Source organism: Rana temporaria, chromosome 3, assembly GCF_905171775.1.
Source record: "Rana temporaria chromosome 3, aRanTem1.1, whole genome shotgun sequence".
Classification (NCBI taxonomy): Eukaryota; Metazoa; Chordata; class Amphibia; order Anura; family Ranidae; genus Rana; species Rana temporaria.
The window spans coordinates 142,649,327-142,674,922 of NC_053491.1; the positions used below are offsets into that span (position 1 = coordinate 142,649,327).

The following is a 25,596-nucleotide window of genomic DNA, read 5'->3' on the forward strand; positions in this document are numbered from 1 at the left end:
GGGAACGGAAGGAAAGATCTAATGCAGTTTGTCGGGGGTTCGGTACCAGCGAGAGTAAATCTTGAACCTGTTTTCTTGAGCCGAAACGTTAATAGACCCCTTGTGTGTGTGTGCCCATATCGATACCCAGTCCTCCTCCGACAGATCCATAGACAGGTCTTTGTTCCACGCCGATCCGATCGCGCTTGGGGGATCAAGATCGGAGAGCAACAAGGAGTATAGAGAGGATATCAGGTGACGTTGGGGTCCCTGCCCGTTCCCCCCTCCCACTTTTGACCCTTTTTTGTACAGGTATTTACATGCATTTACATATATTTAAACATATTCAGAGTATCAAATTTGTCCCTGGATGCACACGTTTCTTTTCTAAACACAATTAAACTAAATGCATGTAAACCCAAGCAATCCCATAGGGTTGATTTACTATAAGCAATTATACTGTTCACTTTGCAAGGGAAGTTGGACTTTGCAAGGGTATTTCCCCAGAACTTTGTGAATGAGGTGAAGCTCCACTCATTTCCATCACCCAGTCATGTGCAAGCAAAAATGTATTTTTTTTTTTTTCCTTGCATATGATTGGGTATTCTTTGCAAAGTGAAACTACACAACAATGCTTAACCTCCCTGGCGGTATGATTCTGTCTGGAATTACGTACCAAAAGCGGTACAATTATTTTGCAAGGAAATTGGCGTTTTATACTGTAGGCCTGTAATTTTTAGAAATAACTCACTTAAATCTGACCAAGCAAGAGTCTTGTAGGCATCCCGGGTATGATTTTTTTTTTTAAAACAAAATTATAAATTATAATATAATAAATAATTATAAATAATTATAACAAATAATAATATAATTATAATAAAAATTATTCAATAATGTAATCAACGCAAAATCACTGAAATTTGCAGTTGCAGAATTGTCGCTGTCATTATTTTATTTTTTTTATGACGAATTTCCCCGCAAATCGCTATCGCACATTTCTGCAAGTGATTATAATTTATTATCGCTGTTTTCTAGCTGATCTAAAAACCATTTTTGACATAAAGGGACACTTTTGGACAATCTACAGTTTTTAGGCAGAAATGACATTTTTTATTATATAAAAGTACATGCAGGGCACTGGGCAGACCACTAGGGACAAGGGGGGTGTGTATTTTTTACATACAGTACTGTAATCTATAAGATTACAGTATACTGTATGTAAAGTGTTTGTTTACTTTTTTGAATTTGGCGCCGTTCTCCGTCCCCGTGCATCGTAACGTCGCAGGGAACGGAGATCGGCGGCACACGGGGACTGTGAATCGAGCGAGGAGGACCCGCTCGCTCACACAGCGGGTGGCATCGCTGGATCCAGGGACAAGGTAAGTAAACCAAGCCTGTGGATCCAGCGAAAGGTAAGCCCGTCCAGCCCGAGCGTGACTCGGGTTTACCGATCCTAACATGAAAAACCAACCCCGAGTCACGCTCGGGTTTACCGTCAGGGGGGTTAAGGAGGAAAATTCCCTTGCAAAGTGAACAGCCTATTTGCCTTCAGTACATCACCCCCACAGTGTGCATTATACCATTTAAACTCATTGTTACATGCCTTTATACCTGTTTAGGAATTTCCTGTATGCATACAAATGAGTATAATCGCATGTATTGTGAATAAGGCTTTAGGTGAGGAAACTTTTCAGTGGCTTGTTCTTTAGGCAATTTTTAACCCATCATTTTCCAAAATGTCAATGACAGTCATTTTAAATATATTATCTGCTACTAGTTCTTGTTATGACATCTTTTTACTCCTATAAGTGACAATGGGCAACCTCTACATTACTGCACACATGCACCAGGTCAGACCTGCATTACTGATTGGTCAATACCATTTGATGATTATTATCACCCTTTTGCAGTCCATAAAAGACTAGATAATCTCTAGAAATGCTCAAAATAAGCAGCATCAGCTGTAATCATTGGACCATCTATGGATGTCCTTAGCCATTGTTTTGGGCTACAGGTACAAAATATATTCCTGCTTGCTGTATGTGCTTCCAAAATGCTGAGCCTTGAAATTACCAACATGTTTTTGACTTTAACAAATACAAGTACATGCATTGGGGTTGATTTACTAAGGGAAAATATGTCGTTCTCTTTGGAAGGGGATTTTCCCCAAAGTTTAATGAATGTGTTGAAATCATGTGCAAGGAAAATAAAACAGTATTTTTTCTTGCACATAATTGGATGATTGAAGTCAGCACTAAGCAGAGCTTCATCTCGTTCACTAAGCTCTGGGGGAAATTTCTTTGCAACTTTCTTGCAAAGTGAATATTCTGTTTGCCTTTAGTAAATCAACCCCATAGTTTTCACTATACTTCAGCTATTCCATATTATTGTGACAATACTGGGATTTTAAAAGTTATACACTTGTACTTGGTACAGTTAACAGCAGATATAAGTAAAGAGTTATGCTTAGGAAGATACAGCATTATAAAAAATATATTTCTCACTTGAGTCTCCAGTAAGTTGGAATGTGCTTATCCTAATATAACACTATCATGAATACTTAGAAAAATCTTCTCAGTCTGTCATTCAATTTTACCATGAAACCTGCATTCTCAAAGACGCCCAGGCTGACGTTGGTGACTTTACAAAATATTAAGCCAATAACCCAAAGCAAGTATGCTGCAAATTACAACAATGTACGTATTTACGCCTAATGAACCATACAGTAGATAATGAATATTAGAGGATCAGCATAACAGCTACACAAATTATATCATCATAAGGAGGTCAGCAATGGCAGCCTATATTTTCTGATGACAGGACCCTTTAATTTTTTCCTTTGTTATCAATAACCTTAACGAAAAAAACAAAATCCAATGGAAAGGTCAAATTTAATTTAGAATCTAATTCCAGAATCATCACTTACCGAAAGCACTCCTTGAGGTGGTCCAGAAGAGTTTTATGATACCTGATAACTTTTTTATGCTTTGCAGAGAAAGCATTTTCGGAGTATATGGGCCTGGTCACCATGTAGTAACTTCTTATGTTCTCAGTCATCGCTTCCAAATATTTCCTGCCGTGTGGAATCTTGATCGTGGTTCATTTCTAGGTAGCTGATGACTGAATGCAAAGGAGGGCCCATTACGTCCAGAAGGTATCAGATGTCACTTGCTTCTGATTCACAGTAATAAAAGTACCTCTCTCAGTTAATCATACAGTGCATACGGTACTTAATGGATCATGCTGATTTTTTTTTTGTATGTTCTTTAAATATTAATAAACAATTTATGTTATTAGGTAAAAATCATTTTGCTTAATATAAGGAGCTTTGGAATACTGATGTTTATGGTTTTGACAACCTCTGAACTATATGTACAGTTATGTAGTAGAGCTATGGAAAGACCGGAGCCTCTCAAAAGCAGGAAGAGGTGGGAAGAGGATTTAGGGGAAATATCGGAGGTGCAGTGGAGAAGGATATTTGAGCTGGGGCCGTTGGTATCGGTCTCTCCCTCACAGACCAGATGCCAATTGCCCTAGGTGCCAGGTGCCAGGAAACTGGGGTCCCTTTCTGACTCCGCCCCCTCAGCTCCCGGGTGAGGCACCTGCTGCCGCCGTCTTGGGGCCGCACACCTGTAGCCATGGTCAAGCTCAGTGGTGACCCCTCCTACCCTGTGCCTTTACAACCAATGCTGTGCCATATTGCCAAACATATATGTATATTTTTTCGTCCTAGGTACAGTGTTACACACCCCTGAAGAGCGAGATGGATCTTGCGAAACTAGTCGGGTAGTATGATGCCTATGTATTCTGACCGATACTACATTTATGTACCAATATATTTTTTGTTTATGTATCTTTTTATTGGCAACTGTTGGTGTTATCTATGCATGTAAAGAATTGTACTTGAATAAATGATATACTGTAATAACTATTGTTATTCTTACTGGCGGTAACGGTACCCACTTCATTTAAAGTCCCGGGGCGAATCCTTTGTTTGACTAGGTTCCAGGAAACAGGGGACCTTATACACATAGTATGGAGATGTCCAAAGTTATTTAGTTACTGGGCAGAGGTGCTTGATACCATAAATACAATTTTTGGGACCTCTTTGGCAATGGATGCTAGACTCTGTGTATTGGGGTACAGGGAGAAAAACAGTGAAGTGGTAAGTATCATAACAGTGGTACTAAGGTGTTTATTCCAAGCAAGAAAACTGATAGCGCAGAGATGGCAGTCAGTGATTTCGCTGTCAGTGAGGGAATGGGTTCAAACTATAAATTAGATAATATGGAGGGAAAAGGCAGTCTATACTAAGCAAGGGAATTTTAAGGAATTCGAGAGGATGTGGAAGCCGTGGTTTGGAAAGATGGGTTTCCCCCAGTAGAAGGAAGGTAAGGGATTAGACGCAGGGGTCTCAAAGTACCGGCCCGCGGGCCATTTGCGGCCCACGGACCGGTTTTAAATGGCCCGCAGGCAGGGCGGGTGCCGCGGAAGTGTAGATCGAGGTGCATGAAGAGTAGCGCAGGAAGCGTCTGTCATAAGTTCACTTGTCTCTCATGTCACACTGCTACTCCCCGGTGGCCCCTCCTCTCTTCTCGTCCATCCCCATTTGCTTGTGACATCATCTGAGATGGACGAGAAGAGAGGGGGGCTGCCGGGGAGTAGCAGTGTGACATGAGAGACAAGTGAACTTATGACAGACGCTTCCTGCGCTACTCTGCCTTTGAAGAAAACAACAAGTAAATGCTGACCTGTGCCCTGGTGTGCTCTCATGTGCCCTGATGTGCTCTCATGTGCCCTGATGTGCCCTGATGTGCCCTCATGTGCCCTCATGTGCTCTCATGTGCCCTCATGTGCCCTCATGTGCTCTCATGTGCCCTGATGTGCCCTCATGTGCTCTCATGTGCTCCCATGTTCCCTGATGTGCTCCCATGTGCCCTGATGTGCCCTGATTGTGCCCTCATGTGCTCTCATGTGCCCTGGTGTGCCCTGATGTGCTCTCATGTGCCCTGATGTGCTCTCATGTGCCCTGATTGTGCCCTGATGTGCCTCAAGTACCCTCATCATGTGCCCCAATGTGCCATGTGCCCTCATGTGCCCCATGTACCCTCATGTGCCTCATGTACCCTCATGTGCCTCATGTACCCTCATGTGCTGGGCTCTGTACATTATATAAAATGGTATGTAAAAGCGTATAGAGTGCTAGACATCTCCATCTGAGTGAGATGTCCCTAGCTACTGTGTAATAGGATGTAATGTCAAGATAGCAAAATACAGTGCAGCCTCAATGTGACCACTGGGATGGTGGAGTAAAAACATAAAAACATAACACCAGTAGGCGCTCTTGGGAATACACATAAATGTCATCTGTAATTAAAGTGGAGTTCCATCCAAAAGTGGAGCTTCCGCTAGTTGTACTCCGGTGCCATATTTGGCACCTTTTCAGGGGGGATACCTGTCTTTCACAGGCATCCTGTTCCCACTTCCGGGATTCTCAGTTGTGGGTATTGACGTCCCTGCCCGGGCTCCCTCCTCCTTCCCCGACAGCTGGGCCAGAAGGAGAGAGGAGCGGAGCGCATGCGCAGTAGGGTTCCCGGCGTAAAGCCGTAAGGCTTCACTGCCGTGTTCCATTACTTGCAATGGAAGCGGAATGCACCCGTCAGCTGATGGAAACATCAGCTGCGGTGCCAATATCGCTGGACTCCAGGACAGGTAAGTGTCCGATTATTAAAAGTCAGCAGCTGCAGTATGTGCAGCTGCTGGCTTTTAATTTTTCCAGCGGTTGGTGGATCTCTTCTTTAGCAGGATGGATTCCAGAGCCCAATTGCACCAAAGACCAGGTGTCCAGTAAAAAAGTCAAAGTTTTTTCCAAATGAATTAAAAGGACACAACTGGGTGTTTTGCAGTATTACCAGCGGTTGACCAAACACAGGCTTTTGTCAGAAAGCATGTATCGGGGGACCCAGATGTAAGTGTTATCCTTGATGGGAGACTGTTTGCTGTGGCCAGACAGTGGAGGGACTCGTGTCACCAAGTCAGCTGATTCAACCTTGGAGCCGGTTGCATGGATAACATGTTTCAGGGGCATGCACCTTTGTCAAATCCCCAAGGATATATATACAGTATATAGGATATAGTGTGGCTTGAGATAGATGGAGCTTGGGAGCCAGACACCTCAGAGCTTTTTCGATTTAGTCAGCTACTGCCAAGGGCCTTAGACAGGGCTGCAACTCCTAAAGAGGTAGTTCAACACCTAGAAGGATCAGCTGTAGTTGTCCTGACTCAGTTATGGTCTGCTGTGGGCTGTGAGCAGGATGCAAAAGGCCATTTAGGCCAGGCTAACAGTCCTCTGAAGTGAGCACTAATACACCTGAGAATGACTGTGTCAGCACTATGCAAGCTATACAAAGCTATACAAACGGACATTGAGAGAGACTGGTATACTAGAGAAGGCACTGTGACTATACTCGGTGGTGGAAGCTGAATGCTGTGGATTTTATAAACATGGAGAAGGAAGGTCCCAACGCTGCGGTCCTCCCAAGGAGAAAGGAGGTAAAAGGGGAAGATGGTTTAAAAATTATGTGCTGGTGTTCCGTGCCTAAATGACAGCTTCAAAGTGTCTGCTCTTGTGTATGGTGTTCCTCACTAAGAATTCTGTTAGTATGTCAATGTGATGTTAGAAATCATGGCCATCTTTGAAAAGATACAGTAGTGTAGAAAATATAATTCTTGTGTGGACATTCCTTTATTCTTAAATATTAAGGCCTATAGCCAGGGTTGTCGTGAGTGGGCCTATGGCCAAGAGTTGACGCAAGATCATGAAGGGATCCAGCTACCAGCAGGAGGTGAATTGCCCTATTCAAGAAGAGGCAGGGTGAGGACTTGCAAGGTTCTGTAGCCAATACACAAGCAATCGTGGTTCCTCTTACAAGCTGTTTTATACATGAGTGAGCTGGGGGGATGCTAACATTATATTCTTTATAAAAAGTAAAGAGGAAAAAAAAAATGTTGTGCCTCTGTTTTGAACTTTGCAGAACAATTTATCCGCAATACCTATAGCTTGAAAAGTGAATGATGTCTTGTATTGACATGCTTTTACTGCCTGTTTAGATACTTTTTTTAACTGCCCTTTTAGATACTTTAGTTGCATACTTTGGGTACAGATTCCTCTAAGCATTTGTTATTGAGCAAGAAACTCAGATGAAATTATTGTTCATTTATTATTTTATTAGAGGTTATTCCATAAACTAAAATGTTTAGTTACACACATATTAGGCCACGGTGCAACTAACTATTATTTTATGTGTAGCACCCTCTAGTTAGGTAGGGGCTTGAGGTTCCATTTTTCAATAGAATAGAAAAACGTAGGCAGGTCTAGCTGTTGGCTAGGCCTGTTTGTTTCATTCTGGGCTGGGAGCGGCTCAGGGCAGGGCTGGATGACTCACAGGTAGCATCACTGAGACCTCCCTGTTCTTTCCAGAAGGTTCTGGAAAGAGAGGAAGAGAGGAGAGGCAGAGCTGCCTGTGGTATTTTGAGGAGCCTTGACCAATCCCCATATTGAATTGGCAGGGGGCAGGCCTTCTTAAATACCCAGGGTCAGCCCAGCTGGGGAGGAAGAGATACTGATAACAGAGGCACATGAGAGAGCAAGGAGGACAGAGGGAGAGAGCTCTGCTGAGAAACTCCAGGGAGGACAACTGGTCACAGCCAGGAGGGCTGGTGAGTAAGGCACAGTTGGGAGGACTGGGGAGGCCCATCTGAGAAGACTGTGAGTTTGGAGTTTGAGATGGGTGCAGAACCAGAAGAGTGGACTGTGGAAAAGGGGCAGTGGAAAGAAACAGCTGCAGCTAATAGGGCTGGCAGGGCCTGAAGGGTTTACTGGGATCAGTACCCAAGTTGAGGACAGTTAGCACTGGAACTATTTCTACATCATAGGGGCCCAGGGGCCCCGCCCACAAAAGGCAATTCACTGAGGCCTAATTGAGTTAGTGTCAGGCCTAATCCTTTGGTGCTAGCTGGTCCGGGAATCTGCAGCAAGTGAAGTGCTGGAGGAGTAAAAGTCTGCAACAAGTGAAGTGCTGGAGGAGTAATGATCTTCAGCAAGCGAAGTGCTGGAGGAGTGAAGGGAAAGAGGTCTTAAGCAAGAGTTGTGCTGGAGAGAAGACTGGAATGTATATACAGGAGTGTATATAGAAGTCACAAGCAAGTTGCACTGAATCTTTCTGGGCATCCCATAATTTCCCATTACCATCCAAGTTCAATCCCCTCAATACAAAACAAAAAAACAAAGCTTATGGACTGTTCTATGCCTCTGAGTGCTGGATGTCGGGCTGGGCAGTGTGACAGGTGAACCACAATATTCAGCAACCCCTACAGGGGCATGGCTACATATGCAATCCCACAGACTTAGTCAGACAGCAAAACCAACTATTAAGGGTTCTGATGTAAGCAAGAAACTTTATGACTAGATCCTATGTCTAATGTAAGCTAATTTAGCCAGGTTTCGGAAAAAAACTTTCATCTGTAAAAATAGAAATATTTATTAAAAAAAAAAATCTTTGGAGACGGATTGGCAAGAATAACATTTATTTAGAAAATCGGAATTAATTTTTTTAAATAGAAAAATAAATCTTAGGAGACAGATTGGCAATAACCACAAGAGCACTATTATCAATAATAACAGTTATAGGAATAGAGTGTTTTTTAAAGGACATGTAGGGATTAGTGTTGCTCACGAATATTCGCATTGCGAATATTCGACTCGAATATAGCATATTCGAGAAATCGCGCTATATTTCGAATTTCGCGGTGAATATTCGCAATTCCGAATATTCGCATTTTTTCAATTTGATTTTTAAAACAGATCACATCCTATCGACGTCTAAAAGCATTGCTGGTATGATTAGAGACCCTGGGCCGAGTAGCTAAGCTGAGGCGATCCTTTTATGTTGCCAAATTGAAAAAAAAAAAATTGCGATTTTTCGCTATTGCGAATGCGAAAATTATTGCGAATTTTCGATAACTGTGGTAGGAGAACTCTGATTGGCTCTGATGCAAAAGGGGGGGGCTTTGTGTATGTTTCTGTTATGAATATTTGTATGTTTGATATTATTATTTTTTGTAAGAAGGAAAAAATTGCGCATACCTTAAAAAAAGGGGAGAATACAGCAGCAACTCAAAAATGTTATACAACATAATTTAATACAAGACAGAAAATGGAGTCGCTCTACAAGAATAAAAAATATGTCTAGTGACAAGACATGTGGGCAAATTATAAAATAAGCAAGCGCAAATAACTTGTGAAATACACAGTGAAACAAATATATAAAGAAATATAGTCCCAATAATAGAAAAATAATCTTTCATAAAAATGTCTTTGATATGTGAAGTGAAAAAAAGTCCAAAGCATGCAGCATGAACGTGTTCAATCTTCAAGGTGTTTGATTGACAAACGGCTGTGACAGATGGATAGAGTAAAGAATCACCACCAATGCAAAACACTTTTTATTTTCTATTGTAAAATATCAAGAATATTCTGAGCCAATCAGAGTGCTCCTTCTGCATTTGCCGAATATTCGCAATTATTTTGTATTGTAAAATATCAAGAATATTCTGAGCCAATCAGAGTACTCCTTCTGCATTTGCCGAATATTCGCAATTATTTTGTATTGTAAAATATCAAGAATATTCTGAGCCAATCAGAGTGCTCCTTCTGCATTTGCCGAATATTCGCAATTATTTTGTATTGTAAAATATCAAGAATATTCTGAGCCAATCAGAGTGCTCCTTCTGCATTTGCCGAATATTCGCAATTATTTTGTATTGTAAAATATCACGAATATTCTGAGCCAATCAGAGTGCTCCTACAGCATTTGTCGAAATTGCGCAGTAAATATCGCATTCGCATGTTGCGATATTTCGATAAAATATCACGAATATTCTGAGCCAATCAGAGCGCTCCTCCAGCATTTCTCGAAATTGCGCAATAAATATCGCATTCGCATGTTGCGATATTTCGATAAAATATCACGAATATTCTGAGCCAATCAGAGCGCTCCTCCAGCATTTCTCGAAATTGCGCAATAAATATCGCATTCGCATGTTGCGATATTTCGATAAAATATCACGAATATTCTGAGCCAATCAGAGTGCTCCTACCGCAGTTATCAAAAAATCGCAATTATTTTCGCATTCGCAATAGCGAAAAATCGCAATCATTTAATTTCGATAAAATATCACGAATATTCGAATTTAGCGAATATATCTCGAATATTCGAATATATATTCGAGATATATCGCGAAATCGAATATGGCATATTCTGCTCAACACTAGTAGGGATGTAATTATAAATAAAAATTCCATAGCTATTCGCCCAGTGAAAGTCCATGTACATTTGTTGTGTGTGAAAATATCCTAAGAACATTCGTTTTTTTTGCCCAACATAAATGTTTTGCTAAATTGCTATGAAAATATTTTTAAGTACACCTTGTATTTATTTGAATTTTTTTATTATTAAAAAGAATTAAAGCGACCCTAAAAAAATATGTATCTGAAGCTGCATACACACGATCAGTCCATCCGATGAGAACGGTCCGATGGACCGTTTTCATCGGTTAACTGATGAAGCTGACTGATGGTCCGTCGCGCCAACACACCATCGGTTAAAAAAACGATCGTGTCAGAACGCGGTGACGTAAAACACAACGACGTGCTGAAAAAAACGAAGTTCAATGCTTCCAAGCATGTGTCGACTTGATTCTGAGCATGCATGGATTTTTAACCGATGGTCGTGCCTACTAACGATCGGTTTTGACCTATCGGTTAGGAATCCATCGGTTAAAGTTAAAGCAAGTTGGCTTTTTTTTAACCGATGGTTAAATAACCTATGGGGCCCACACACGATCGGTTTTGACCGATGAAAACAGTCCATCATACCGTTGTCCTCTGTTTACCCTATCGTGTGTACGAGGCCTGAGTGTGCATTTGCAATGTGACAGCAAAGCATCATCATGAACATGAGACAGGGAAAGATCATTTTCTTCTTTCTTTAAAAGCTTTGTTTTGTAGAAATACGAAACAATGAGGTCCATAGAAATGTCCTAATTATCAGAATGAATTCAGAAAAGAGAAAAGACTTGACAAAAGTTGATTCACAGCTCCCTCTTTTGGAATCATTAGGATCAGCACAAAAGAATAAAAAAAAGTCTGACTGGTATGGGCAGCATAATGATAATCTCAGACATGTTATACTTTTCTATTATTTGTATTGTAAGAAAAGATAACAGACAAAGAAAAACTGACACAATCCGATGCAAATCAGATTATCTGTCTTTTAGCAAAGGCAAGGCAGCCTAATACAAGTGGCATTCAGTTTAAGCATTTCCTTTTACTCCATGGTGGAGCATAGGGCAACTGTAAAAGCCTCTTCATCACACTTGCATGATTAGGTCTCTTTGTCTTGGGGGTTCCAGTTATGTTCTTGCCCTGTGGAGTTTTCCAGAGCTTGAGCGGTATCCAACAGCACTTTATTTGTTGTTCTGAAAGTTGATTGGCCAACGCTCAAAACTGACGAAAAATTAACACATCTGGCCATCTGATGCTAACAATACATCTGATGATGATTTTTTCACTACTGCTCTATGTCTCATACACATAAAGAAAAACAGATCTGTGCTTGAAGATGCTCAGCTTTGTCCTTTTATTGATCTGGTCTATTGAGGCTGCCTTTAACAACATTGCCTTCTGAAAATGTTAGTTGACTGGCTGTCATTATGACCCTCTTGCTTCAATGATTTGAATAACTGATCTTGAACAAGTGGTCAAACGAGGATGGCTGGCTTTTATCTGACTTACCTTAACTGCATACTTCAGGTTAGTAACTAAAAGTAATAAAGCTTTAGGGTCATCATAAGACCTGGATATTACCATGTTCATAATGAAGTCAACAGCAGTTGCACCCTCTACCTAGGTAGTTGCTAGAGTAGTTTTTTTGGCAAGTGTAAGAAAAAAGTTGGCAGACCTAGCATGGAATCTAGACCTGTTTGTTTTGGTTTGTGTGGGCTGGGAGTGGCTCAGAGTAGCAGCTATGACTCACATACAGCATCACCTCACTGTTACCTCCCTCTTCCTTCTAGAGGATTCTAGAACAGGAGGAGGGGAAGAGAGGTGGAGCTGTCTAGGAGTGGCAGGGGGTAGGCCTCCTTGAAATACTCAGGGTCAGTCCAGCTGGGGAGGAGTTGTTGGGTGGAAGAACTGAGGATGGAGTACTAGGCTGTCGGGGCCTTTGAGGGAGCTCTCCAATCTAGGGGGTTACCTTAGTCCTGGAACTCGGGTGCAGGATGGAGTCCTTCAAGAACGCATGAAGACACAAGAGGAGTCAGAGAGGAAAGCAGGAGTTATTATTGCTGGGCAAGTCTTCAGGAGGGAACCACTGGTTGCAGCCAGGAGGGCTGGTGAGTGACATTTGCAGTCAGGAGAGGCATGTCTAAGAGGAAACAGTCAGAGCTGGGTGTGGATCCAGTAGAGAGGATTGCAATGTCATGGGCAGTGAAGTCGGGCAGTTGCAGCCAGGAGGGCTGGCAGGGCCTGAAGTGGACTGACTTGGAGCATAATTCCACCTATAGGACAGATAGCACAAAAGGCTTTCTATTTTCTGCTACACCATAGGGACCTGTGGTCCCTGCCTGCAAAGGGCAAGTTACTTAGGCCTGGCTGAGCCAGTGTCAGGCCTAGCTACCATGTGCTAGCTGTTCCTGAAATCACTAAATAGGAAGCAACATCCAGGAGGAATGGAGCATACCACTAGATAGGAAGTTAAGCGTTGTGCTGGAGGAGTGTACAAAGAGTATATATAGTTGTTCTTAGCAACTTTGCTATTATTCCACTGGGCAAAATTCCCATCCCCATTTAAGTTGAATTTCCCCAATAAAACAACAAAAACAAAGCCAGCGGACTGTATATTGTCTTGGAGTTTCTGGGAATTGAATGCTGGGCAGGGTGACAGGTGGGCCGCATCATTAGCAACCCCCTGGGGGATATCGCTACACCTCTTATCGCCAGTTTGCATTTTGTCCTCCTGTAATATAATTGATTCCCCTATAGTAACACTCCTATTGTAAATACCTGGGTCCCCATCCAGAATCTTTAAAAAACAATTTTGTAAGACATTACTTCTTGGCAGCTAGATTTGCAATCTCCCGCCATTGGACGTCATTCAAACCTCATTTCATTGTGAAATGATTGCAGGTTCTTAAAGTATTGATTTTTTTTTTAATAATAATAATATAAAAAAAGTTTGCTCAGAGCCCCTTTCCTCCTCTTCTCAGGTCCAATGTCTGTGCTCCTGGCACCTCCCTCCTCCCAAGCAGGCTTGCTCCTAAGCCACTGCTCTACATGTCCATTCAGACACAGAGCCATGGCTCAGCCTCGCCTCCTCTCTCTCCTCATTGGTTCACTGGCTATATATGGCTGCATCAAGAGCCAATGGCTCCTGCTGCTGTCTCAGCCAATGAGGAGGGAGAGTCTCCAGAGAGCTGATGCCCCTGTGCACATTGCTGAATTGTAATGGGGAGATTTACTAAAACTTGAGAACTCTGAACAAGCTGAAGTTAGAAGCTGACTAGTTACCATGTACACCTGCACCAGATTCTATTAGGCTTTGACAATAAATCCTGAAAGCTGATTGGTTGCTATGCAGAGCTAAACCAGATTTTGCACGCTCCAGTTTTAATATATTTCCCCCATTGTCTATGGCGACTTCACTCCAAGACACTGAGGTTGTAAGTTCAAATTGTGATGTCATCACAATCTCATGTATACAACATACATTTATCTTCTCCTCTCACTAAATTTCTTTACTTTGTGTCCCTCGGTGATAGTTTGTTAGTCATTGGTACCCCATACCTGGCATACCCCAGTGTATGCCATCTACTTGTATTTGACTTTTGCACCCAGTGTTCACCCCCTACCCCCATCTTGATAATTTTTTATTTATTTTTTGCGTTATTTGTGTTATGTTGTATAAAGCATGATATAATTGACCTTCAAAGCAACAATCAACTTTCAAAGCAATAACCTGTCAAAACCCATTTCAATAAAAATACCAACACCTCTTTGGTTTTTGAAGGGTGACTCTCAAGCCCAGTGGCGACTAGTGCTCTAATTTCTTTGGGGGGGGGAGCAAACAAACTTTGAAAAAAATTGAAAAATAACCCCATGAATTGCAGCCTCACTGTGCCCATCAAATGAGGCCACTGTGTCATCAAATGCAGCCACTGTGCCATCAATTGTAGCCACTGTGCACATCAAATGCAGCCACTGTGCACATCAAATGCAGCCACTGTGCTATCAATTGCAGTCACTGTGCCCATCAAATGCAGCTACTGTGCCCATCAAATGCAGTCACGGTGCCCCATCAAATGCAGCCACTGTGCCCCATCAATTGAAGTCACTGTGCCCCATCAAATGCAGCAACTGTGCCCCATCAAATGCAGCAACTGTGCCCCATCAAATGCATCTACCCGCTCACTGTCTGACTGGCACTTTCCCCATTTTGGTGGCGGGTCAGGCGATGGCTCCTGTGTCCTCCATGCTTCCCGTGCATTCTGTATAATCAATATAAAATTTAATAAGATAAAAACTTACAGACACAGACGTGTATGCAGTATGTAAAAGAAAGCCGACCTGCTGAGCGAACGCCCGTCCACTTGGACTGTAACGCGATGATGTCAGCACGTCTCCTCCTCCCGACGCACGTTTCGTCACACAGAAGACATCATTTGTGTGACGAAACGTGCATCGGGAGGAGGAGACGTGCTGACGTCATTGCGTTAAAGTCCGGGCGGACAGGCGTTCGCTTAGCCGGCCGGCTTTTTTTACATGCTGCATACACGTCTGTGTCTGTAAGTTTTTTATCTTATTAAATTTTATATTGATTATACGGAACTTCACTATGGTGAGTCTTTTATTTTTTCCGGTACCTCATCTGTTTGGGTGACATCAATATCTGAGGTTTCATTGATTACCACTGGTGGTTGCTGTAATCTACGTTTTAAAGGCCCGGGCTGGGGTTTTCAGCCGCAAGCTATCCTAAGCCGCATCCCTTATGTTGTTTTCACTTTTGATGGTGGATCCTTATTTGAATCACTTAAGAAGATTCTTTATTGCTTCTTTGCGGACTTTATTACAACCAGATTCTTGAAATTTTTTCACATATTTTCATATATTTATCTATTGTTCGTTCATTCATATATATGCCAATACTACCTACAGTAGTATTTTTTCACATTTAATTATTTTTTATCACAGCGCAGCTACATTTCTTTTTATTGTTATTTTGTGTGTATTTCACTTTTTAGTTGCTGCTCTTGTTAAATGTTCACATTTAGCGTGTTTTTTTTTTTTTCACATATAAATATTACTTCATGTATGATTGATTCCTACAAGATGCTCCTACGAGCTACTCAAGTAGCTTATGTCCTAGGGAGCCATTACTTCCATATAGTCAATTTAGATTCACTTGCTACACCTAGTGACTAATCTCTAGTGATTTTATTAGCAGGAATACGCTACTTAAAATCTTCTCTGGTCCATTCAGGTGACTACACACAATTTGTTAAAACTTTTAGAAGAAAATAAATTCACCCATGTAGCTTAGCCCTAATTCACACAGTCCGACCATATCCTATCATTGGGCTTATTTACTAAATTAATTGAGAATCTTCACATAATAAATTGTGTCAATATTCAATTATCCAGTCATGTAAAAACAAATTCTTTCTTTATCACCTCTGCACATGATGACTGGATAATTGAAGTGAATATTTACTCAACTTGTTGTTTGAAGATTCTCAACTTTTTTTTTGTAAATCTGCCCAAATACATTTTGTCAATTTTCTGTTTAATTATCTGCAGAAGAAATAAAGAAACAGGAAAACAGGAATTTGCTTTTCACATGACTGAATAATGGAAGTAAACATCCACACAAGTTATATTCAAACAGCTTCTTTGGTAAATCAGCCGCAATGTATATATTGAACATTTAGACATCTTGATTTTAGGAAAGGTCTTTAATGTTTATCTGTTCTCTATATGGTAGAATTACATTTTATATTTACACAACCTCAATAAAAATAAATACATATACTATAAATGGTTAAAAAATAACAAATGATATATATTTCTCAGATGTGTTATATTTAAAAGCAATGGTTTCTTCTTTTTGAAAAAGTTATATTTTAAAAAAAATCGAATAATACATTTTATAATGTTGTAAAATAAACTGCATTTACAGGCGAAACATTTTGTTCGTGTTAACTTTTCCCCTAACAGCCTTCAGTCATGGTAAAGTCTTCATTTTTTTCACATACTCTTCCTGTGTGTAGAATGTCAAGTTTTGGGTCAGCCATTCAATGAAAAGTACCATATAGAATTCACCTTCTTAGAATTTAGTTTCATTTGGCCCCTGAAAAGCAAACACTACTATAAGATACAGAACTGTAATTTAGATAATAACATTATAAATACCAACAAAAATACAATAAAAAGAGCAGCATTGATCCTCCTTTTCTGGGGTCCCCCGCAGGTGCTCCAGGCCCCTCCTCTTCGGCATTTGTGCCACCAGCGATAGCCACTTTACCTGGGTGCACTAGTGCATGCTCGCTCCTGAGCCACTCAGTCTGTGTTTATTGACACAGACTGGAGGCGATTCGGCCCCACCCCCACTCCCTCATCACAGCATTTGATTGACCGCAGCAGGAGCCAATGGCAAGAGCCGCTACTCACGTGCACATTGCTGGATCAGACTCAGGTAAGAATAAGGGGTGGCCCCTGCAGCACAGAATTTTTTTTTCCTTAATACATATAATGCATTAAGGAAAACAACCTTGAGGCTTTAGAACCACTTCAAAGTGAACCTCTGGGGACAGAAACATTGCAGTGATAAATTATCTTTAAGTGTGTCAGGGCTGGGCTCAGCCCTTCCTTCTTTGTGCTGACAGCTCCCATCTCTCCACAGTGATCCACCTGTTGATGATCCTGCTCGTCAGCTCTGCCTACTTAAAGCCTTCAAGTTCATTTGCTCCCTGCCTTCGCCTTTGTCAAGATCACAGAGACTGTCTCCTGCGTTCCTGTTGAAGACTTGCTTGGCTTGCGGTCCTTCTGGCTACAGATCCTGCTTGCTGTACTACCACGTTCACTGGCTCTCCGACATTGGCTTGGCTGACTACCCGATCCGGTTACTGAACTCTGGCTATGTTTTGACTACGCTTACTCTGTTTACCTTTTTATTATTATTATTACACAAGTGTGATTTAACTGTACTTCTGTCTTGGCCTGATAGCGCTTGCTAAAAAAAAATCAGACACCTGTAAGGCAACTGCATAATGTGCTAATATGCATCGCATACTAGCACATTATGGAATACTTACCTTGCAGTGAAGCCTTCCAGCGGCACGCTGTCACCGCTGAGAGTAGAGAGCGTACCGCTCTAAGCCCCCAACCACCAATGAATCGCTCCCGCCCTGTTACACTAAGGCCTTGTACACACGGTCAGACCGAACCGATGAGAATGAACCGAAGTTCAGTTTCATCGGACCAAACCGACCGTGTGTATAGGCCATCGGTCTGTTTTCCTTCAGTCCAAAATTTTAAAACATGCTTCAAAACCGAACCGATGGACCGCTGCCCCATCGGACCAAACCGACGGTTAGTACAGAAAAGCATCAGTTCAAAACCCGCGCATGCTCAGAATCAAGTGGACGCATGCTTGGAAGCATTTAACTTCGTTTTATTCAGCACGTCGTGTGTTTGACGTCACCGTGTTCTGACCCGATCGGATTTTGGACTGACGGTGTGTACACATATCAGGCCGTACGGCCACTTCAGAGGTGAACCGATGAAAACGGTCCGATGGACCAGTCACATCGGTTTGGTCCGACGTGTGTACAAGGCCTGACAGGTGCTGGCTCTGCACTAATCCATGGAGCAAGGAAACCAAAAAATTAAATCCAAATAATGCAAAATCATCCAAAAATTATGCAAGAGTAGCCGAAGCCAAAAGTGCACATACAGGGACAAAAACTGGCTAACACGTTTCACATCATGGTTAGATGCTTACTCATAGCTCACCGCTGAGAGGACTGACATTCTCCCCAGGTTCGCACGCTCTGGCTATGTTAATGGCTGGAGACACGATGACATCACTCCTGCGTATGCGTGCACCTGTATATGGATAAATCGGAAAATTATGGAAGCTTGGTATCCCTGCAAATTTTTGGACTTAGAGGGGGGAACATGAAAAAGTCACATGCTGACCTTCTGAAGGGTTAGACCACTTTTCTGTCCCAACAAAACAAAGACAGTGGAGTAAAGACTGAGTGGGGGAGTAGTATGCTTTACATAAAGAGGCTGATTATTGGCTGATCAGGTAAAAAAAAAAAGTCCAGTTAAGAACATAATTGGACTATACACGAAACACATTAATTATGTATTGTGATACTCAAAGTGCACCTGTGCCTAGACTATGGACATTCAACTATTTACATCTTCTTACGTTTACAATACTTAAAGGGTTAGTTCACCTTTACCATAAAACTGATTGTAAGTAAGGGGCATCTGTAGATAAAACAAACTGTGCATCTTTGCCTAAGTTGATAACCCTGCTATAGGTATAGACAATTTATGAACATACCAAAGCCTGCCTGAGGACATAAAGCTGTTAACCATTGGAAAGACTGAAGTTCAGAGACAGGAAGGGGACAGGCATCCCTGCAGGGAAGATTTCGCCAGAATCCAGCTGTCCGCACTACATGTGACATTCTTCATAACAGGTAAGTAATGTGACTAAAGCTGTAGGGATTTATTTTATTTGTTTTCAATTTCAGCTTTAATGAATGCTTATGTATGAAAATCACAACAACTTACATTAAAGACTTCACTGTAGGTGTTTCCATTTGCAAAGAAAGGGGTAACATTTTCCTGTATTAAAGACACAAAATTATGAAAATAAGACATCTAAATGGTATAACACCTAGAAGTTCATGAAGATAGAAATTTGGGAATTTCACTTCCTAGGAAGTCATTGACCTGGAACAAGCATGCAGCCAGTCTGAAAAGTCTAAACTCCTGATTTGTATACCTGATCCAGGGCAAGCCTTTGATACTGAACTTTTAAAAGACAAGTCAGTAATGGCAGGTTCAATTTAAGGGCCCCTTTTGATCAATGTGTGTATAAAGAAGTGCTTCTTTCATAGAGTTAGGCAAGTCTGTTGTCATGCATCAAAATATGTTTCTTTTGAGCATTGACATGCATTATTGATGCTCATTAACACATGATAACGTGTGTTTCCAATGTGTTTTTAAATTTAGGATTTGGAGTGGAAAGAGCTAACAGCCATTGAGCGAAGCTTGTTAATATCTGTTGCTGATGCATCAAAATGCATGTTCAACTTATTTTGATGTGTTGCAATTTAAATCTATGGGCTCCCAATGCACTAAAACACAGAATAAATGGACACATCACAACATCTATAGGCAGGACTACCAAATCAAAGTAATGTGAAAGTGCAATCCATCTCATTAAAGCAGTGTATTGTAATGGAATTTTGAGCTTCCAGCTTTGCTGAAAGGCACAGTAACATCACCTCTGGAATCCAAGGTAGAGGTACGTTTTTGTGTTGAGGTGCAGGAGCTGGGCAATAAGGTGGATATTCCAATTGCCATGGAATGTCCACTTTATTGGTATTTTGTTGCACAATCCTGGTTCTGCAATGTAACATCCTTGACTTCACTCCAAGTGACAGACATTCCCTTGCTGACAGAACCAAATTCAGAAGCATCATTTCAAGAGCCAACAAACCTGATCTTTCCCAACTATACCAGTCAGATGCGTGGAATTGGAACTTTCGTCAAAAATCATACTCTTGGGGGTCCATTTATAAAAATATATAAATTTATTGGATAAATATCACATACAGTCATGCAAACTGGATGGATTTTCCCCTTATTTTCTACAATAGAATATTTTTTATGATTGTCAGCTTCACCAAGTACCCAAAATGGACTTTAGTTTCCAGAAGCACCGAAATGAAAAAATATACATTTTGTCCACTAGATGGAGCTAAAAATAAAAGGATTGAGAGACTCATATAATTTAATCTATTACAGAAAAGTATGGGGAAAATTTGTCCCACCTGCCAGAATATGTTTTATAAATAGACCCTTAAGGGTTTGTTATAGCCCCATTTAAATATGCAAAGTTAACCCCCCCCCCCCCTCGAAGTCATTGTAATAGCACATGCCCATTTGACAACTTTCAACTTATTGATCACGGCAAGGTGACTGGTGGATTGCGCCCTTGGTTTTGCCGAACTGCTATCTGCAGAGCATCTAACACAGTGCAGTCAATGCTATAAAAGCATGCTATAAAGGCAGTGCTGCCATATCTGTATTGCAGCTGAGCTAACACTGGGTGTGGAGGGAGCAGAGACCAGCTGTATAAGCCAATACCCCCTTAGTAGTGCTGGCTGCAGTCCCAGGCAGAGTGATAGTAACTGCTTGCCCCCTTTTATCCCTGCTAGTAGGATCTGGAGAGAATCAAGGCTCTGTATTGCTCTGAAAGTGGATGCTCCTCTCTCCTGTAAAAAGTATTTCAGGTCAGTTTGCCTTACACAAGCAATACTGAACTGGGCATAATAAATTCTAAAACTATGGCAAGCAACTATTATGGGGGCTCAGGACAGTAAAGGCTTGTTTACATTTGTGGTTTGGAGAGCAGTAAAACCCCATAGTTGAGCCATGTTTCCCCCCTGCAAAACCACACACCCTTTAACCTCCCTGGCAGTATGATTCTTTCAGATTTTAGGTGCTGAACGCGGTACCATTATTTTTCATGGAAATTTGGCGTTTTATATTGTAGGCCTGCAATTCTTAGGAATAACTCACTTAAATCTGTCCAAACAAGAGTCTAGTAGACATCCGGTATAATAAAATTTGAAACACAAAATCATAAATTATAATATAATCAATAAAATAATTATAACAAATAATATAATAATAATAAAAATTATTACTTTCATGTTTGATGACGAATTTCCCCACAAATCACAATCGCTCAATTCTGCAAGTTATTCTAATTTATTATCGCTGTTTTTTTAGCTGGTCTAAAACCACTTTTGACATAAAGGGACACGTTTTCGTTGCTATGGCCAATCTCCAGTTTCAAGGCAGAAAGAACAGTTTTTATTATATAAAAGTGCATGTAGGACACTGGGCAGACCACTAGGGACAAAGGCGTGTGTATTTATTTCATACAGTACTGTAATCTATAAGATTACAGTATATTGTATGTATTGTGTTTATTCACTTTTTTTAATTTGGCGCCAATCTCCGCCCCCGTGCGTCGTAACGTCACAGGGAAAGGAGCTCGGCGGCACACAGCACTGTGTGAATCAAGCGAGGAGACACAGCTCGATTACACAGCAGGGAGGCATCGCAGGATCCAGGGACAAGGTAAGTAAACTCTGCCTGTGGACACTGCAAGGCGATTCCGAGTCTGGCTCAGGGTTACCGTTTTTGGTGCTGAAATTCCACCTCGAGCCAGACTCGGGAATACGGCTTAACTGCAGTGGCCAGGGGTGTACACAAGTCATGGCCGCAGCAAGAATTATACATCCTGTCATGTTTGGCGGATGCAGTGCCTGCCAAGCATGACTGATTCAAGTGAATGAGGCCCCTCTGTAAGCACCCTGCAACCATGAACATTACAGTGACCAAGGGGTTAAAGCAAGGGAAAGAAGGGGGTAGCCCCTGCAAGTCACACATCTAAGGCGTCCTAGAGAGATGAATGGAGTGGCAACCCCAGCCTGGACACCGACCAGGCCACACCCAAATGCGTTTCACCCCACCCCCGGAGCTTAGTCATAATTATCGCCGGTTGGCGGGTGAAATATATAGGGGGCGTGACCTGGTCAGAGTCCAGGCTGAAGTGCCTTAACTCTGAAATGCCACTGTCCCTTCTTTGTGCTTAAAAAAACATGTGAAAGCACAAAAGGTAAAAGATACTTATCACCAAAGCTCATCTCCACAAAAAGAGCAATTTGATTTAGTCAGATACAATGCACAATACAGCAACCCACATGTATGTCTGTTGAGAGATTATGTTGAAAACTAAGTTCAGTATACTGCTAGCTTTTTTTTAAGCTCCTAGAAGCTATAATAAACATTTTTTTCTGCTCCTAATAGCTAATAGTGCTATCCTATGTGTCCATGCATGCGATTTTAAGCTGGAAGACTTTTTTAAGCTTCCATGTTTAGTAGCAAATTGTTTTTGTAGAGATTTTGGGAGCATTTTCCCGGCATGAAAAAAAAACACTAAATGCTCTAAATGCACTAAATTGACATATACAAATTTGCATTTGGTTCAAAATAACATTTCCTATAAGCCTTTTGAAGTTGTAAAACCTTTAAATTTCCAAATGTCCACATATTGTGCCACAACTGGAGTTATGGTTTAACTGTGTCAATATATTATATTATCTGGCTTATCATATTTTTTCAGCTAAAAGACAATGGGGCAGATCCTCAAAGATCTGCACCGGCGCAGCGTATCTGAGATACGCTACGCCGCCTTAACTTACCTGGCTTTGGTTTGAATTCAGAAAGAATTTGCGCCGTAAGTTACGGTGGCGTAGTGTATTTCTTGCGGCGTAAGGGCGCGGAATTCAAATGCGGCGAGTAGGGGGCGTGTTTCATTTAAATGAAGCGCGCCCCCGCGCCGAATGAACTGCGCATGCCCCGTCCGTCAAAACAAGCAGGGTGCATTGCTCCAAATGACGTCGCAAGGACGTCATTGTTTTCGTCGTGAACGTAAATGGCGTCCAGCCCCATTCACGGACGACTTACGCAAACAACGTAAAATTTTCAAAATTATACGTGGGAACGACGGCCATATTTAACATTGAGTATGCCACCAGATAGCAGCTTTAACTATACACCGGAAAAAGCCGAACGTAAACGACGTAAAATAATGCGACGGCCGCTCGTACGTTTGTGGATCGTCGGAAAAAGCTAATTTGCATACTCGACGCGGATTACGACGTGAACGCCACCCAGCGGCCGCCAGAAAATTGCATTTTAGATCCGACGGCGTACTAAGGCATACGCCTGTCGGATCTAACACAGATGCCGTCGTATCTTGTTTGGTGGATAACAAAACAAAGATACGACGCGCAAAATTTGAAATTACGCGGCGTATCAAGTGATACGCCGGCGTAATTTCTTTGAGGATCTGCCCCAATCAATTTAAATGATATGGTGATAAAGCACTTGTGTTACCTTGCTGGTCTCATGTGTTAAAGCATGCTCAAGGCCTCTCTTTTCAAGCACATATAGGACAGCATCATGGACAGTGAGAAAAAACATTGATGTTTTAATGTCATCATCAAAGAATGAGCTGCGTTTTAACTTCTCCATTACAGAATCTATGGGATGAAAAATAAATCATTGGTTACAATTCAAGTGAAATGCACATGGCAGTTTTATTTTTTAAATTCATGTTGCAGGGTTTTAAATTATGAGCTCTTTGCTTTATCCTCTGTGTATTTAATATGTTATTATTTTACACTGAGACTCTCTCTATATAAATATATGCATATTTTGAGAAAGGATGGACAAAAGATTGGTTTTACATGAATGACTGGTGGCAAGATATCCATGACCATGGCACCAAACAGATAGGGTCAACTGTAAAATGTAGCATCGCTTGTCCCCTTTTCACAGAAAGGGATGCTTTAAAACCCTATTTTGTATAGATTTAAAGTGTAAAGTGTGTAATAGTGTAATCTATCAGATGCCTCACTAGGGTTGGTGTCACCTGGTGCGGTAAACTATAGTGTCACCCACTCCCCGGGCATGTTACAGGAGACAGTCACAGACTGCAGACATGGTACAGGAGACAGCTACAGACTGCAGGCATGGTACCGGACACAGTGACAGACTGCAGGCATGGTACAGGAGACAGTCGCAGACTGCAGGCATGGTACAGGAGACAGCTACAGACTGCAGGCATGGTACACGAGACAGTCACAGACTGCAGGCATGGTACACGAGACAGTCACAGACTGCAGGCATGGTACACGAGACAGTCACAGACTGCAGGCATGGTACAGGAGACAGCTACAGAGTGCAGGCATGGTGCAGGAGACAGTTACAGACTGCAGGCATGGTACAGGAGACAGCTACAGAGTGCAGGCATGGCACAGGAGACAGTCACAGACTGCAGACATGGTAAAGGAGACAGCTCAAGACTGCAGGCATGGTACACGAGACAGTCACAGACTGCAGACATGGTAAAGGAGACAGCTACAGACTGCAGGCATGGTACAGGAGACAGCTACAGACTGCAGGCATGGTACAGGAGACAGTCGCAGGCTGCAGGCATGTACAGGAGACAGTCACAGACTGCAGGCATGGTACACGAGACAGTCACAGACTGCAGGCATGGTACAGGAGACAGCTACAGACTGCAGGCATGGTACAGGAGACAGCTACAGAGTGCAGGCATGGTACAGGAGACAGCTACAGAGTGCAGGCATGGTACAGGAGACAGTCGCAGGCTGCAGGCATGTACAGGAGACAGTCACAGACTGCATGCATGGTACAAGTACTGTGGATGGTGTGGTGATGTTGCAGTCAGTGTACACAGCTCTGGAGAAGCCTGTCCTCCCTCCCTGTGGAATACATGTGTGTGATGTCTGCCCCCGCCCCCTCCTTAGTGTGCAGCCATCGCTGGAGCTCTGCTCACTTACATTAGCAGTGTCTCTGTCTGGATTGCACTCAGGTCCCCTCAAATACCCGGCCATCCAGCTCAGCAGCACTGTCCTAATCCAGATATCAAGTCCCACTGACAACGGCCCCTCCATTATCAGTGGGAAGTAGGTGGAGGCAGAGCATCTCAGGAGGAGAAAGTTCTACCTTTCTCCTCTGAATGCTGGGGCTCCATGCAACTTAGGACAAGGTGCCTTGGAGTGGGGGGGGGGGGGCAGAGCCCCCCTCTCTCTAAAGCACGCCCCTCATGATGAGGCCTGGTATGGTTCAGGAGGGAAGGTGTGTTAATGGGCATAACAATACACTTATTTACATACGCTAATGACTGAACCCCCCACAATGCTATTAGTATCCAGACACCATCCCATGATCTGTAATTAGGGAATATGCCTAAGGTCAGCATTATTTATCTTACTAACAAGAAAGATTAACATAACCATTTTATTAGGTAATCTTAGGCCCCGTACACACGGCCGAGGAACTCGACGTGCCAAACACATCGAGTTCCTCGGCCAGTTCAGTCCTGGAGCCGCCGAGGACCTCGGCAGGCCGAGTTCTCCCATAGAACAACGAGGAAATAGAGAACATGTTCTCTATTTCCTCGCCGAGGTCCTCGTAGGCTTCCTCGGCCGAAAGTGTACACACGGCCGGGTTTCTCGGCAGAATTCAGCCAGAAACTCGGTCGGAAGCTGAATTCTGCCGAGGAAACTGGTCGTGTGTACGGGGCCTTAGGCCCCGTTAAATACATTTTTAGTTTAGATAAAATTCGAACTAATGTATTGTATAACTAATTG

At 42.2% G+C, this 25,596-nt stretch overlaps 2 protein-coding genes across 2 annotated transcripts in view; both read right to left on the reverse strand.

Moving 5' to 3' along the window:
• Positions 1–3,036, reverse strand: part of LOC120930383 (chloride anion exchanger-like) — a 28,346-nt gene extending 25,310 nt beyond the window's left edge. The window contains exon 1 of the mRNA XM_040341574.1: positions 2,906–3,036. Within this exon, the coding sequence (XP_040197508.1) occupies positions 2,906–3,036 (131 nt within the window). The remainder of the gene's footprint in view (positions 1–2,905) is intronic.
• A 12,992-nt stretch (positions 3,037–16,028) lies between these two features.
• Positions 16,029–25,596, reverse strand: part of LOC120931783 (chloride anion exchanger-like) — a 103,856-nt gene continuing 94,288 nt past the window's right edge. The window contains exons 19-21 of the mRNA XM_040343548.1: positions 23,312–23,457; positions 18,902–18,955; positions 16,029–16,442 (exon numbers count right to left, since the gene is read on the reverse strand). Coding sequence (XP_040199482.1) covers positions 16,419–16,442; positions 18,902–18,955; positions 23,312–23,457 — 224 coding nt within the window. The 3' untranslated portion in view covers positions 16,029–16,418. The remainder of the gene's footprint in view (positions 16,443–18,901; positions 18,956–23,311; positions 23,458–25,596) is intronic.